Here is a 13,192-nt window from a genome sequence, read left to right as displayed (position 1 = left end):
TTGCCGATCAGTTTCCGGTCACAATTCAAAGTGTTGGTCATCACCTATAAAGCCCTTCATGGCACCGGACCAGATTATCTCCGGGACCGCCTTCTGCCGCGTGAATCCCAGCGACCAGTTACGTCCCACAGAGTGGGTCTTCTCCAGGTCCCATCAACTAAACAATGCCGCTTGGCGGGACCCAGGGGAAGAGCCTTCTCTGTGGCGGCCCCGGCCCTCTGGAACCAACTCCCCCCAGAGATTAGAATTGCCCCCACCCTCCTTGCCTTTTGTAAGCTGCTTAAAACCCACCTCTGCCATCAGGCAGGGGGGAACTGAGATGCTCTTTTCCCCTAGGCCTTTACAATTTTATGCATGGTGTGTCTGTATGTATGTTTGGTTTTTATAATAATGGGTTTTTTAACTGTTTTTAGTATTGGATTATTATTATTATATGCTGTTTTATTACTGTTGTTAGCCGCCCCGAGTCTGCGGAGAGGGGCGGCATACAAATCCAATAGATAGATAGATAGATAGATAGATAGATAGATAGATAGATAGATAGATAGATAGATAGATAGATAGATAGATAGATAGATAGATCAAACTGGGCATCAATATTTTGAAATGTCCAGATGATGTTCAGGATAGGTTCTTAGCCTGACGCGCAAAGCGAAGGCTGATCGATCGGCAGCAATCTGCAAATTACACCAAAGGGAATATTTTGGACTTTATTTTTTCTTTTTCTTTTCTTTTCTTTTTTTGCAGAAAATAATTGGCGAGAAATACCAAGTGCTGAACCGCCGGCTTTTCATCGGACGGCCGCGATGGAAACTCCTATTTAATGAAATAGCCAAGTATAACAGACAGTAAGTAAGAATCCCAACTCGGCTTGTGCAGCAGCTTGAGGGATGGGGGGGTGCTTTAATAAACTGCATTTGTATGGAAATGAGTCAGGGTTTAACACATTCACTTAATGCCAAAGCACCTGATGCTTGCTGTTATCTAATATGTTATATCTTGAGAAATGGAGTTTTAACAAAGACCTGTCAGCTTCCACAATCAAAGTACTTCATCTTCCCAGTAACCAGGCAGCTGGTTAGAGGAGGAAAAAGAAAGAAAGAAAGAAAGAAAGAAGGAAGGAAGGAAGGAAGGAAGGAAAGAAAGAAAGAAAGAAAGAAAGAAAGAAAGAAAGAAAGAAAGAAAGAAAGAAAGGTCTGAAGCATAAAACGTATCAGGAAAGACTTAATGAACTCAATCTGTATAGTCTGGAGCACAGAAGGAAAAGGGGGGACATGATCGAAACATTTAAATATGTTAAAGGGTTAAATAAGGTTCAGGAGGGAAGTGTTTTTAATAGGAAAGTGAACACAAGAACAAGGGGACACAATCTGAAGTTAGTTGGGGGAAAGATCAAAAGCAACATGGGAAAATATTATTTTACTGAAACAGTAGTAGATCCTTGGAACAAACTTCCATCAGACGTGGTTGGTAAATCCACAGGAACTGAATTTAAACATGCCTGGGATAAACATATATCCATTGTAAGATAAAATACAGGAAATAGTATAAGGGCAGACTAGATGGACCATGAGGTCTTTTTCTGCCGTCAGTCTTCTATGTTTCTATGTTTCGAAAGAAAGAAAGAAAGAAAGAAAGAAAAAAGAAAAAGAAAAAAAGAAAGAAAGAAAAGAAAGAAAGAAAAAAGGAAAGAAAGAAAGAAAGAAAAAAGGAAAGAAAGAAAGAAAGAAAGAAAGAAAGAAAGAAAAATGAAAAATGAAAACTCTTTTGTTTCAACCTCCGTCCGAGATGTTGCACTTTCTGCTATATTTCCATACCTTGGCCTTGTTTGCAATCGGTGTTGTTATGCTACTGGCAACTGTCTCGCCTCTTGTTATCATTTCTTTGAGTTTGTTAGCTTAGGAAGAAAATTTGTTAGTTGCCTTTTCCCCACTTAGATGTGGCAGAGTGAAGGGGATGCTGGATATACAGTATTAGATACTGAATATACAGTATTATTAGCAGGCACTAAGAGTTGTTAGCCTAATCTTGCACAGTTTCTTTGGCAACATTAAACTGCTAACCAGACCATAGTGATGATGATGATGATCATTATTATTATTATTATTATTATTATTAATTATTATTATTATTAATCAAACTTGTATGCCGCCCCTCTCTGTAGACTCCGGGCGGCTAACAGCAGTAATAAAACAATATAAACAAATCTGATATTTAAGTTAATTTTAAAAAGAAATCCCAATTTAAGAGACCAATCATACATACAGACATACCATGCATAATTTTTTTTATAAGCCTAGGGGAAGGGAATATCTCAATTCCCCCATGCCTGGCGACAGAGCTGGGTTTTAAGGAGCTTACGAAAGGCAAGTTTGGACCAGTTGCGTCCCTTTTTGGACCAGGAGACCTTGTGCACAGTCACTCAGGCCTTCTTTACCTCCTCTCTCGATTATTGCAATGCGCTCTACATGGGGCTAGAAGAGTGTTTGGAGACTGCAGATAGTCCAGAATACAGCCGCGTGAGCTGTTATGGGTGTATCTCGGTACGCCCATATAACACCAACACTCTGCTGCTTCCCTGGCTACCGATTAGGCTCTGGTCACAATTCAAGGTATTGGTTATAACTAGTTGTTCTGTCAGGCTCTCTGGTAGAATCCTCACAAAAATTCACAGGTACAAATTTCAGACACGCACGCGTTTGAAAATTCAAAACAATGTTCTTTATAATGAAAATTCACTTAAACCAAGCCATCTTTTGGTATAGCAAAGAGCACTCGTCTCCAATCAAACTGGTAATTGGTACAAGTCCCTTATCAGTTCTGTGATACTTAGCTTGCATCTGTGAGGCAATTCACAGTCCTTCTTCTTTCACAAAGTGAAACACACTTTGCTCTGTTTTCGTTTCAAAGCAGGGAAAAATCAGCACACAAAGGTTGAAGTGAGCAAAGCAGGCACAAAACACAACGATCAAATAATCCTCCACAATGGCCAAACCCACAGGCTGCTCTTTATAGCAGCCTCACTAATTACCACAGCCCCACCCAACCACAGGTGGCCTCATTTTATTTGATAATAATCTCTCAGTTGTTGCTGCCTATGCATTGCTCTCCGCATGCGTGGCTGTATCATTAACTCTTGTTCTGAATCCAAGAAGGAGAGATATAATTGATCTCCTTCTGAGCTGTCTGCCACACTCTCCTCCTCCCTGTCACTCATGTCTTCTTGGTCAGAGGAGCCTTCATCAGCAGATTCCACCGGGGGGATGGGCAAAACAGGACTGCAGCATGTGGATGTCTCCCCCACATCCACAGTCCTTGGGGCAGGAGCTGGGCCAGAGTTAACCACAACACTAGTGTTGGGCAAACTTCAAGAAGTTCGTGTTCGGCGAACTCACCTGAACTTTACCCGAACCCAAACAAGAGCAGCACTTTTTTTAACTTTTTCTAAAAGTTCAGGTAAAGTTTGGGTGAAGTTCGGGTGAGGTTCGGGTTCGGTGTTCGGCTGAACAGCGCGAAACGCCGCTGCCCAGGAGGAGAGTGGGGAATCCCATCGTGGGATTTCCCACCTCCTTTTGCTTGCCGCAAAATGATGATACTACAGAGTCAGGTAGTGAGTTCCAGACATTAACAACTCGGTTACTGAAGTCGTATTTGCGGCAGTCAAGTTTGGGGTGGTTTACATTAAGTTTGTGTGCTCGTGTGTTGTCGTGGTTGAATAATTAATAACCAGGACTGGAAATGGACTTACAAGGAACAAGTCTTGAGTTCTGACATTGTTTGAGAAAAATGTTTTAAGTCACAACATGTGAATTCTGAAACTCTGGAGAAGGTGCAGAAAAGAGCAACCAAAATGATTAGGGGACTTGAAACCAAGACTTACGAAGAGGGACTGCAGGAACTGGGCATGGATAACCTAGAGAAAAGGAGGGCCAGAGGGGACATGATAGCTGTATACAGGTATATGAGGGGTTGCCACAGAGAGGAGGGGGTCACTCTATTCTCCAGAGCACCAGAGGGCCGGACGAGGAACATTGGCTGGAAGCTGACCAAGGAGAGATTCACCCTAGAAGTAAGGAAGAACTTCCTGACGGTCAGAGCGATCAACCAGTGGAACAACCTGCCTGCGGAGGTTGTGAACTCCCCAACTCTGGACACTTTCAAGAGGAGATTGGACTGCCACTTGGCTGGGGTGCTTTAGGATTCCTGCTCAGGCAGGGGGTTGGACTTGATGACCTGCATGGTCCCTTTCAACTCTAACAGTAAATAAAAATAAAAATAAATAAAAAATTCCAAACAGTATTTTGGGCTCCAGATTTCTGAGATTATCACTTGCAGCCTTTCTAGGCGACTAGCTGGGAAGATGTGGCTCAGAACATCTGAAGGGTGCAGGTGAGAAAGGTTGATTTGGCACACTAACAGTTTATCTGCAGGTAAATAACTAAAGCAGCTGTTAAAAGAGGAAGTGGTTAGACGATTGAATGAGCCTCCCTTTCCCAAGTGTTCAATTTATATATTTGCAATTTCTCTGAATAGATTGGATTTCTGTTTGTTTCTAGTCAGGGTGAGGGATCCAGCACAAAACAACTTTTTAAAAAAATTTAGATAATTTTATTTACATATATAAACAAATATTACAAAGACAACATTGACGTACAAAATTAAAACTGGAAAATGAATATCGGGCGAGTGCGCGACAGGTCTGTATTATAATATTAACTATGTGCATTCTCTATGGCTTATCATAAATAACTTGATAGCAATAAAAACTGATTAATACTGTTAATAATAAAATTAATCAAAAAGTGAACAGAAAAAAGATAATACTCTTAATTAATATAAATATCTTGATCTCCCATAGACACTAAAGCTTATCACCAGGTAATTTTCTATTACCCTTTAACCGTTGAGTATGTTATGACGGTTTGACCTTCTTTTTTCAATCCAACAATAAAATGAATCCCAGCAGTTGTAAAATAAGGATTCTTCGTTATTTCTTAATTTTAAAGTTAGTTTGACCATTTCTGCACAATGTGTAATTTTCTCCAAAATCTGCTCTTCCTTCATTTTTCCACATTTGTGCATAAGCTATTCTAGCCGCAGTTGTAATATCGATCACCGGATATAACTGATTTTTATTGAGATGTTGGCATATAATTCCTAAAAGGAAACATTCTGGGGGGGTTTCTACTTTGACACCCCATATTCCATCAAGCCAATTTCCTGTTCAGCACAAAATATCTTTTGTGTTTACAGGATCTTTTCAAATAAGGAAAGACTGCCTTTGGTCTCAAGAAATGGCTTTCTTTTTTTAATGCATCCTATACTCCCTGCTGAAAACACACAAGCCAAGTAGATTGGTCTGCAAACCTACTGTCCAGAAATCCAATCATTTAGAACTATTAACCAATTCCAGCAGTGAATTTGTAATTCATTAATTGCACAGTTGCGTTTTTCCCTTTGCACCTAATCTCAGAATGCCGTCTTTGTGTTTTTGTGTCTGTGAGTGCGCGGAAGGGCTGCGGCAGAGATGTTTTCTCGGTGGGAGATTTATCAGCAAGGCTTCTCCCAGCCCTCAAGGTTGCAGGTGCTGATTCCAAGCACAACTACAACATCTGTTGCTCCAGTAAAAGGCAGCCGTTTATACAATATAAAATGATAAGAGAATTTTTTTTTCACAAAGAAGCACAAGGTTAGCTTTACGAGATAAGTGGTCAAAGCAACGGGAACTGCAGTTTAATGTTTCCAAATGTAAAATAATGCACCTGGGGAAAAGGAATCCTCAATCTGAGTATTGTGTTAGCAAAAACTTCAGAAGAGAAGAATTTAGGGGGTAATGATTTCTGACAGTCTCAAAATGGGTGAACAGTGCGGTCAGGTGGTAGGGAAAGCGAGTAGAATGCTTGGCTGCATAGCTAGAGGCATAACAAGCAGGAAGAGGGAGATTGTGATCCCGCTGTATAGAGCGCTGATGAGACCACATTTGGAATCCTGTGTTCGGTTCTGGAGACCTCACCTACGAAAAGATATGGATCAAATTAAATGGGTCCAAAGGCGGGCTACAAAAATGGTGGAAGGTCGTAAGCATAAAACTTATCAGGAAAGACTTAATGAACTCAATAGTCTGGAGGACAGAAGGGAAAAAGCAATTTTTGACCATTTTTCACAGATCTTTTTAGCATGCCCATGGTCACGTATTATCTCCCCTTGTAGAAACATAGAAATATAAAATATTGATGGCAGAAAAAGACCTCATCATGGTCCCTCTGATCTGCACTTATACTATTCCCTGTATTTTATCTTACGATGGATACATGTTTATCCCGGGCATATTTAAATTCAGTTACTGTGGATTTACCAACCACGTCTGCTGGAAGTTTGTTCCAAGCATCTACTACTCTTTCAGTAAAATAATATTTTCCCACGTTGCTTCTGATCTTTCCCCCATCTAACCTCAGATTGTGCCCCCTTGTTCTTGTGTTCACTTTCCTATTAAAAACGCTTCCCTCCTGAACCTTATTTAACTCTTTAACATATTTAAATGTTTTGATCATGTCCCCCCTTTTTCAGTGCTGTTGTAACTTTGAAAGGTAATGAAACAAACTATTGTTAAGTCACAGACTACCTGTGTAGTATTTCATGTTTGAGCAGCGGGTTGGACTAGAAGATCTCCTAGGTCCCTTCCAATCCTATAATTTTATGTTTTATGATTCCAGTTTCGTGATTGGTATTGAACTGTTGGGGACATCTTAGCAAAATGTTTTTATATTAATGATAATGATCTCCAGGTGAAGCTTAGCAACTCCAACAGGAGATTAAAATTCTGATTCTTTTTTTTTAAAAAAATAATCTTTATTAAGTATTTTCATTTAAAAAAATCAAACATATATAACATACACACATAAAAAATTCAATATATACAGATCTGTGTCAAAGCTTAAGTTCAAAATGATTAAGACGAACGTCAATGTTTATTTTTACATGAAAGGACTGCCCTTTGCTTGCAGCGCCGCTGCAGCGTCCTTTTTCATAAAAATAACAATGTTTATTTTTACATGAAGACCTCCCTTTGAAGGAGCTGGGGAATCCCTCCCATGAAGAGATTCCGAGGGCGGAGCCTTGACGTCACTGGCAGGTTGCTAAGGATGCCAAGGTGATCACTTCCTGGATTCCGCCCCCGGAATCTCTTCATGGGAGGGATTCCCCATTGGGTTCGGTTCGGGTTCTGCCGAATTTTGCGTAAAATTCGGCCAAACTTGCCGAACCCGAACACCGTTGGGTTTGCCCATCACTACTTATAACATTATAAAGCTATCTTAAACATTTATATACTTCGCTTTTAGTGTTCAGCTGGTAAGTTATTCGATCTTTCATATCTTTAAACTAAAGAAATTGTTTTTAACAACTATTTATCTGTTCGTTCCAAATTATTGGCTATAGGAGTTGTAAGAGTACTTGTGTATATATATCCATTCATCTTTCTTCCGAATTATGTGGAGTAATTGATTATCAGTCATTTTAAGTTTGAAATTTGTGTTTCATCTATTTTATAATTTTAAATATACTGGTCAAAAAAATAAAGGGAACGCTCAAATAATAGATCTGAAATATTCTCATTAAATACTTTGTTCTGCACAAAGTTGAATATGCACAACAGCCTGTGAAATTGGTTGTCAATCAGTGTTGCTTCCTAAGTGGACAGTTTGATTTCACAGAAGTTTGATTTACTTGGAGTTATATTGTGTTGTTTAAGTGTTCCCTTTATTTTTTTGAGCAGTATATATTTTTTTTTGGGGGGGGGGTGTTTCAACCAATCATACCACCTGTTCCATGTATTGTAGAATTCTGTCTCATCCTTGTCTTGAAGCTCTAGGGTCATCTTGTTCATTTCTGCAGTTTCAAGGATATTGCTGATCAGATTTAACGTTGATGGGGTTGTGTTGTGGTTAGCTCTGGCCCAGCTCCTGCCCCAAGGACTGTGGATGTGGGGGAGACATCCACATGCTGCAGGCCTGTTTTGCCCCCCCCCCCCCCCCGGTGGAATCTGCTGATGAAGGCTCCTCTGACCAAGAAGACATGAGTGACAGGGAGGAGGAGAGTGGGTCAGACAGCTCAGAAGGAGATCAATTATCTAGCTCCTCCTTGGATTTGGAACAAGAGTTAATGATACAGCCACGCATGCAGAGAGCGATGCATAGGCAACAACAACTGAGAGATTATTATCAAAGAAAATGAGGCCACCTGTAGTTGGGTGGGGCTGTGGTAATTAGTGAGGCTGCTATAAATAGCAGCCTGTGGGTTTGGCCATTGTGGAGGATTATCTGATCGTTGTGTTTCGTGCCTGCTTTGCTGACTTCGACCTTATGTGTGCTGATTTTTCCCCGCTTTGAAACTAAACCAGGGCAAAGTGTGTTTCACTTTGTTAAAGAAGAAAGGACTGTGAATTGCCTCACAGCTGCAAGCTAAGTATCACAGAACTGATAAGGGACTTGTACAAATTACCAGTTTGTTTGGAGACGAGTGCTCTTTGCTATCCCAAAAGAGGGCTTGGTTTAAGTGAATTTTCATTATAAAGAACATTGTTTTGAATTTTCAAACGTGTGTGTGTCTGAAATTTGTACCTGTGAATTTTTGGGAGGATTCTACCAGAGAGCTCAACAGAACAGGGTTGTATCTAATTTCCAATTTTGGGCATATGCAGTTATTAATATATGCAAGATTAGCCATAAAGACCTGACTTTTCCTCCCAACCCTATGATTGTTTTATGATTACAGATGCCTGATTGATATTGAACTGTTGGGGAGAACTTGGCCAAACTTTTTAATATTAATGATAACGATCTCCAGGTGAAGCTTAGCAACTCCAACAGGAGATTCGAATTCTGATTCTTAAGAGCTCATTAATCACTGTGCAGAACTGATCCACAGAAGGGGGTAACTGGTGCCATCTTCAAATCATCTTATTTCAAAATGACAGTAACGATTAGGAAGCGAGGGGAACATCTGGCAAAGATGCCGCCACCATGAAATGTTCCTGGCAACATTAAAAGGATTATTAATTGTGACTCTCCTACAGGAGATTTTATAGGGGCATAAGACTTGTGGTCGGTCCCGTCAATCCAAGATCAGCCTCGTCAAGCAACAGAACGATTAAATTAATTAGTCACCCAGAGGAGCTCTAGACGTCTAGACCCATCTAGGAGAGACAGATGCCAACAACTAATGGATCAACCAAAAAAATAATACTATATATCTCTGGGGATCAGTTTTGTGATGAGAATCACTTTCACCCAAAGCACAAGGCTTCTGAGCTATGGAGACAGATCAGGCATGAAAACTTAGAATGATAATAGTTGCGTGATATGGTGGCTTTGAGGAGCAAGTTCTGTGCAAAAGGAAAATGTTGTCTTGAGGCCATTAAGAAAAAGGTCACCACCAAATATATAGGGGCTTTCAAACAAATATGTTGGAATGAAGTTGGAATGATGTTATTTGGGCAAAGAAAATAATAGAGCTGGGGTGAATGATCTGGGGCCATTAAAATGATCAAGGAACTGGAGATAGATAGATAGATAGATAGATAGATAGATAGATAGATAGATAGATAGACAGACAGACAGACAGACAGACAGACAGACAGACAGACAGACAGACAGACAGACAGACAGACAGACAGACAGACAGACAGGCTGTTTCCCACAAAATAGACATCCCCTGATAATAAGTCCAATCAGACTTTTGAGTGCAGGGCAATAAGGCCAAGCATTTATTTCAGGATTCCAAAAAATACAAGACAGGGTCTTATTTTGGGGAAAATATTATTTTGTGTATAAAATATTTTTGCTGATAATGAAAACGAAGGAAGACTAGTACTGTATAGATATATTTCAAGCTACTTTGCTGTCATCAGCTACCCATTCCTCTCATCAGCTAGCCATTCCTCTCATCAGCTAGCCATACACATACCCATACAGACAGAGATGTTTGTGTGTGTGTGTATGTATTTGTATACTTGTATATCTGAAATCAGTAATTCTGGGCAGCAAACAGTCATAAAATTATATATTGAATGTTTCTTTTTGTGTGTATGTTCATTATGTATTGAATGAAGTCATTCAATATATATTTTTACGATTGTCTTCTGATGCAGCAGTAATAGGGCAGTAACAGTCTTCTATTCACGTGGATAAACAGAAAATCAAACCTAATTAGTCCCAACAAACCTGGATTTAGCCAAGGAATCTGAATTCCTTGCTGTATACTAGAAAAGAATGGTTGTAACAACCAGCCCCTCCCAGCCTCCCACCCTCCTGTTTATTTCCCAGCCAGGGAAGGATGGGCTAACCCAGGGGTAGGCAAAGTTGACTCTTCTATGACATGTGGACTTCAACTCCCAGAATGCCTGAGCTAGCATGATTGGCTCAGGAATTCTGGGAGTTGAAGTCCACAAGTCAGAGAAGAGCCAACTTTGCCTACCCCTGGGCTAACCTTTCCCTGAGAGCCGAAGGAAATGGAGTTATGACCATTTTTGTTTCGGAATCCACTAAAAGATACATTGAAACCTCCTCCCGGAAAGGAGCAACAGAAACAGAAACTGTGAAGTGGGTGTGTGAAGTCTCTCACAATGTTTTAAGCAATAAGCATATAGCACTTACAAGTAGTATCCTGGATTACAGGCAGTGAGCTTCCTATAACCTTCTCGGCTGTCTTCACCACTCTTCATAGGGACTTTCAACAGACTCAAACTCAACCCAGATAAGACGGAGTGCCTGTGGGTTCTGCCTCTCAAGGACAATTCCATCTGTCCATCCATAACCCTGGGGGGGAATTATTGACCCCCTCAGAGTGGGTCCACAGCTTGGGCATCCTCCTCGATCCACAGCTCACATTAGAGAAACATCTTTCAGCTGTGGCGAGGGGGACATTTGCCCAGGTTCGCCTGGTGCAACAGTTGCGGCCCTATCTGGACCGGGACTCACTGCTCACAGTCACTCATGCCCTCATCACCTCGAGGTTCGACTACTGTAACGCTCTCTACATGAGGCTACCTTTGAAAAGTGTTCAGAAACTTCAGATCATGCAGAATGCAGCTGCGAGAGCAATCATGGGCTTCCCAAGGTACGGCCATGTTACACCAACACTCCGCAGTCTGCATTGGTTGCCGATCAATTTCCGGTCACAATTGAAAGTGTTGATTATGACCTATAAAGTCCTTCATGGCATCGGACCAGAATATCTCTGAGACCGCCTTCTGCCGCACGAATCCCAGCGACCAGTTAGGTCCCACAGAGTTGGTCTTCTCCGGGTCCCGTGGACGAAACAATGTCGTTTGTCGTGATCTAGGAGAAGAGCCTTTTCTGTGGCGGCCTCGACCCTCTGGAACCAGCTCCCCCCAGATATCAGAGTTGCCCCTACCCTCCTTGCCTTTCGCAAGCTCCTCAAAACCCACCTTTGTCATCAGGCATGGGGGAATTGAAATTTCCCTTCCCCCTAGGCTTATAGAATTTATACATGGTATGTTTGTGTGTATGAGTGGTTCTTTAAATTGGGGTTTTTTAGATTGTTTTAATATTAGATTTGTTTACATTGTCTTTTTATATTGTTGTTAGCCGCCCTGAGTCTTCGGAGAGGGGCGGCATAGAAATCTAATAAATACAAATACAAATACTTTCTATCCGAGGCATTGATGCCACCAAACCAAACAGTGTTGTAGTTTATTAAAATTCTCTCAATCATGCCTTGGTCGAAAGTGGCCACAAGAAAAGGAGAAAGATGTTCTCTCCTCATCCAGCACAGGAAAGGCAAACAATAGGAACTCTTAGAGAAGAGCTGTCCTCACCCGCTTTCTCCCACGCAAACTATCTAAATTAATCCTGGGAATCCAGACTATATTCCATCACACCTGTTAGCCTTTGCAAGCCAGCGAAAGGAAGGAGAAGGGTGGGCTCAGTGGTTGGGGGTTTTTTTGTTTTGTTTTGAGGGGTTGTTTTGTTTGTTTTTGCATTGATGACTTTGTTTAATTCTCTTCTTGGTCTTTCCAGAAAAACAGTTGGCGTTTTTTGCTGTGGTCCTCGCGGAATCGCCAAAGCTGTTCACAGACAAAGCAACAGGGACAATCCTTATGGGACAAAGTTTGAATACAACAAAGAGTCGTTTATCTGAGAGCATCTGGGGCTTTCTGAGGACTGCTTGAAGACTTGAGTGCAATTTAAAAAAAAAAAATCAATGGCTTTACTTTAATCACTTGTACCAAAGGCTCTCTTTTCCCCCCCTTCCTTGCTTTCTCTTTTTTCTCATAATTTATAACTATTTAAATTCAGGAAGTATTATCAAAAATAAAATGAAGTACACTCATTCTGGATACGCAAAAAATAAATAAAATGGAAGGTATTACAGTCATTGGCGCATCTGCCCAAGCTTGATTTCTCAGACAGGTAAACTAAATGGGTTCATCCTACAGATTATGTTTATTGTCTGGAATCTTCATATCATAGACTTATTAATGAAATAAGTCTATTTGAAATTCCACAATCTGTCCCATTAGAAGTAGGTGAAAAGAGATTTATTTCCCCCATCTGCAGGCTGTTGCATGGTCCTTTGTTAAGACTTAAAAATGATTGTTGGAGAGCATGGCACAATTACCAAGCAGCCTAGATATAGCTCAGTGGCCAATAAGAATATACAGATGAGGTCATATGCCATGGACTACATTACCCAGAGTGCAATATGTTATTACATTCCCCTAGTGCAATCTCTTAAAGAAACAGCTTTTAAACTGAGCTAAATATCCCTTTAGACTATCAGGACAAGTAAGTATTTATTTATTTTATTTTATTTTATTTATTTTATTTATTTTATTTATTTTATTTATTTTATTTATTTTATTTATTTTATTTATTTTATTTATTTTATTTATTTTATTTATTTTATTTATTTTATTTTATTTATTTATTTTATTTATTTTATTTATTTTATTTATTTTATTTATTTTATTTATTTTATTTATTTTATTTATTTTATTTATTTTATTTATTTTATTTATTTTATTTATTTTATTCATTCATTAATTAATTTATTTATTTATTTATTTATTTATTTATTTATTCATTCATTCATTCATTCATTCATTCATTCATTTATTTATTTGATTGATTGATTGATTGATTGATTGATTGATTGATTTTAATGCCGCCCT

At 39.8% G+C, this 13,192-nt stretch overlaps 1 protein-coding gene across 2 annotated transcripts in view; it reads left to right on the top strand.

Annotated features, from left to right (window-relative positions):
* NOX4 (NADPH oxidase 4) overlaps window positions 1–12,413 on the top strand; it is a 117,057-nt gene extending 104,644 nt beyond the window's left edge. For both annotated transcript variants that reach the window (XM_070751644.1, XM_070751643.1), the window contains 2 exons: window positions 748–848; window positions 12,039–12,413. In XM_070751644.1, the coding sequence (XP_070607745.1) occupies window positions 748–848; window positions 12,039–12,159 (222 nt within the window). In that variant the 3' untranslated portion in view covers window positions 12,160–12,413. The remainder of the gene's footprint in view (window positions 1–747; window positions 849–12,038) is intronic.
* Window positions 12,414–13,192: the final 779 nt, after the last annotated feature.

The sequence above is a fragment of the Erythrolamprus reginae genome, chromosome 4, assembly GCF_031021105.1.
Source record: "Erythrolamprus reginae isolate rEryReg1 chromosome 4, rEryReg1.hap1, whole genome shotgun sequence".
In the NCBI taxonomy this organism is placed as follows: Eukaryota; Metazoa; Chordata; class Lepidosauria; order Squamata; family Dipsadidae; genus Erythrolamprus; species Erythrolamprus reginae.
This window is presented reverse-complemented; position numbering and strand designations above follow the sequence as displayed.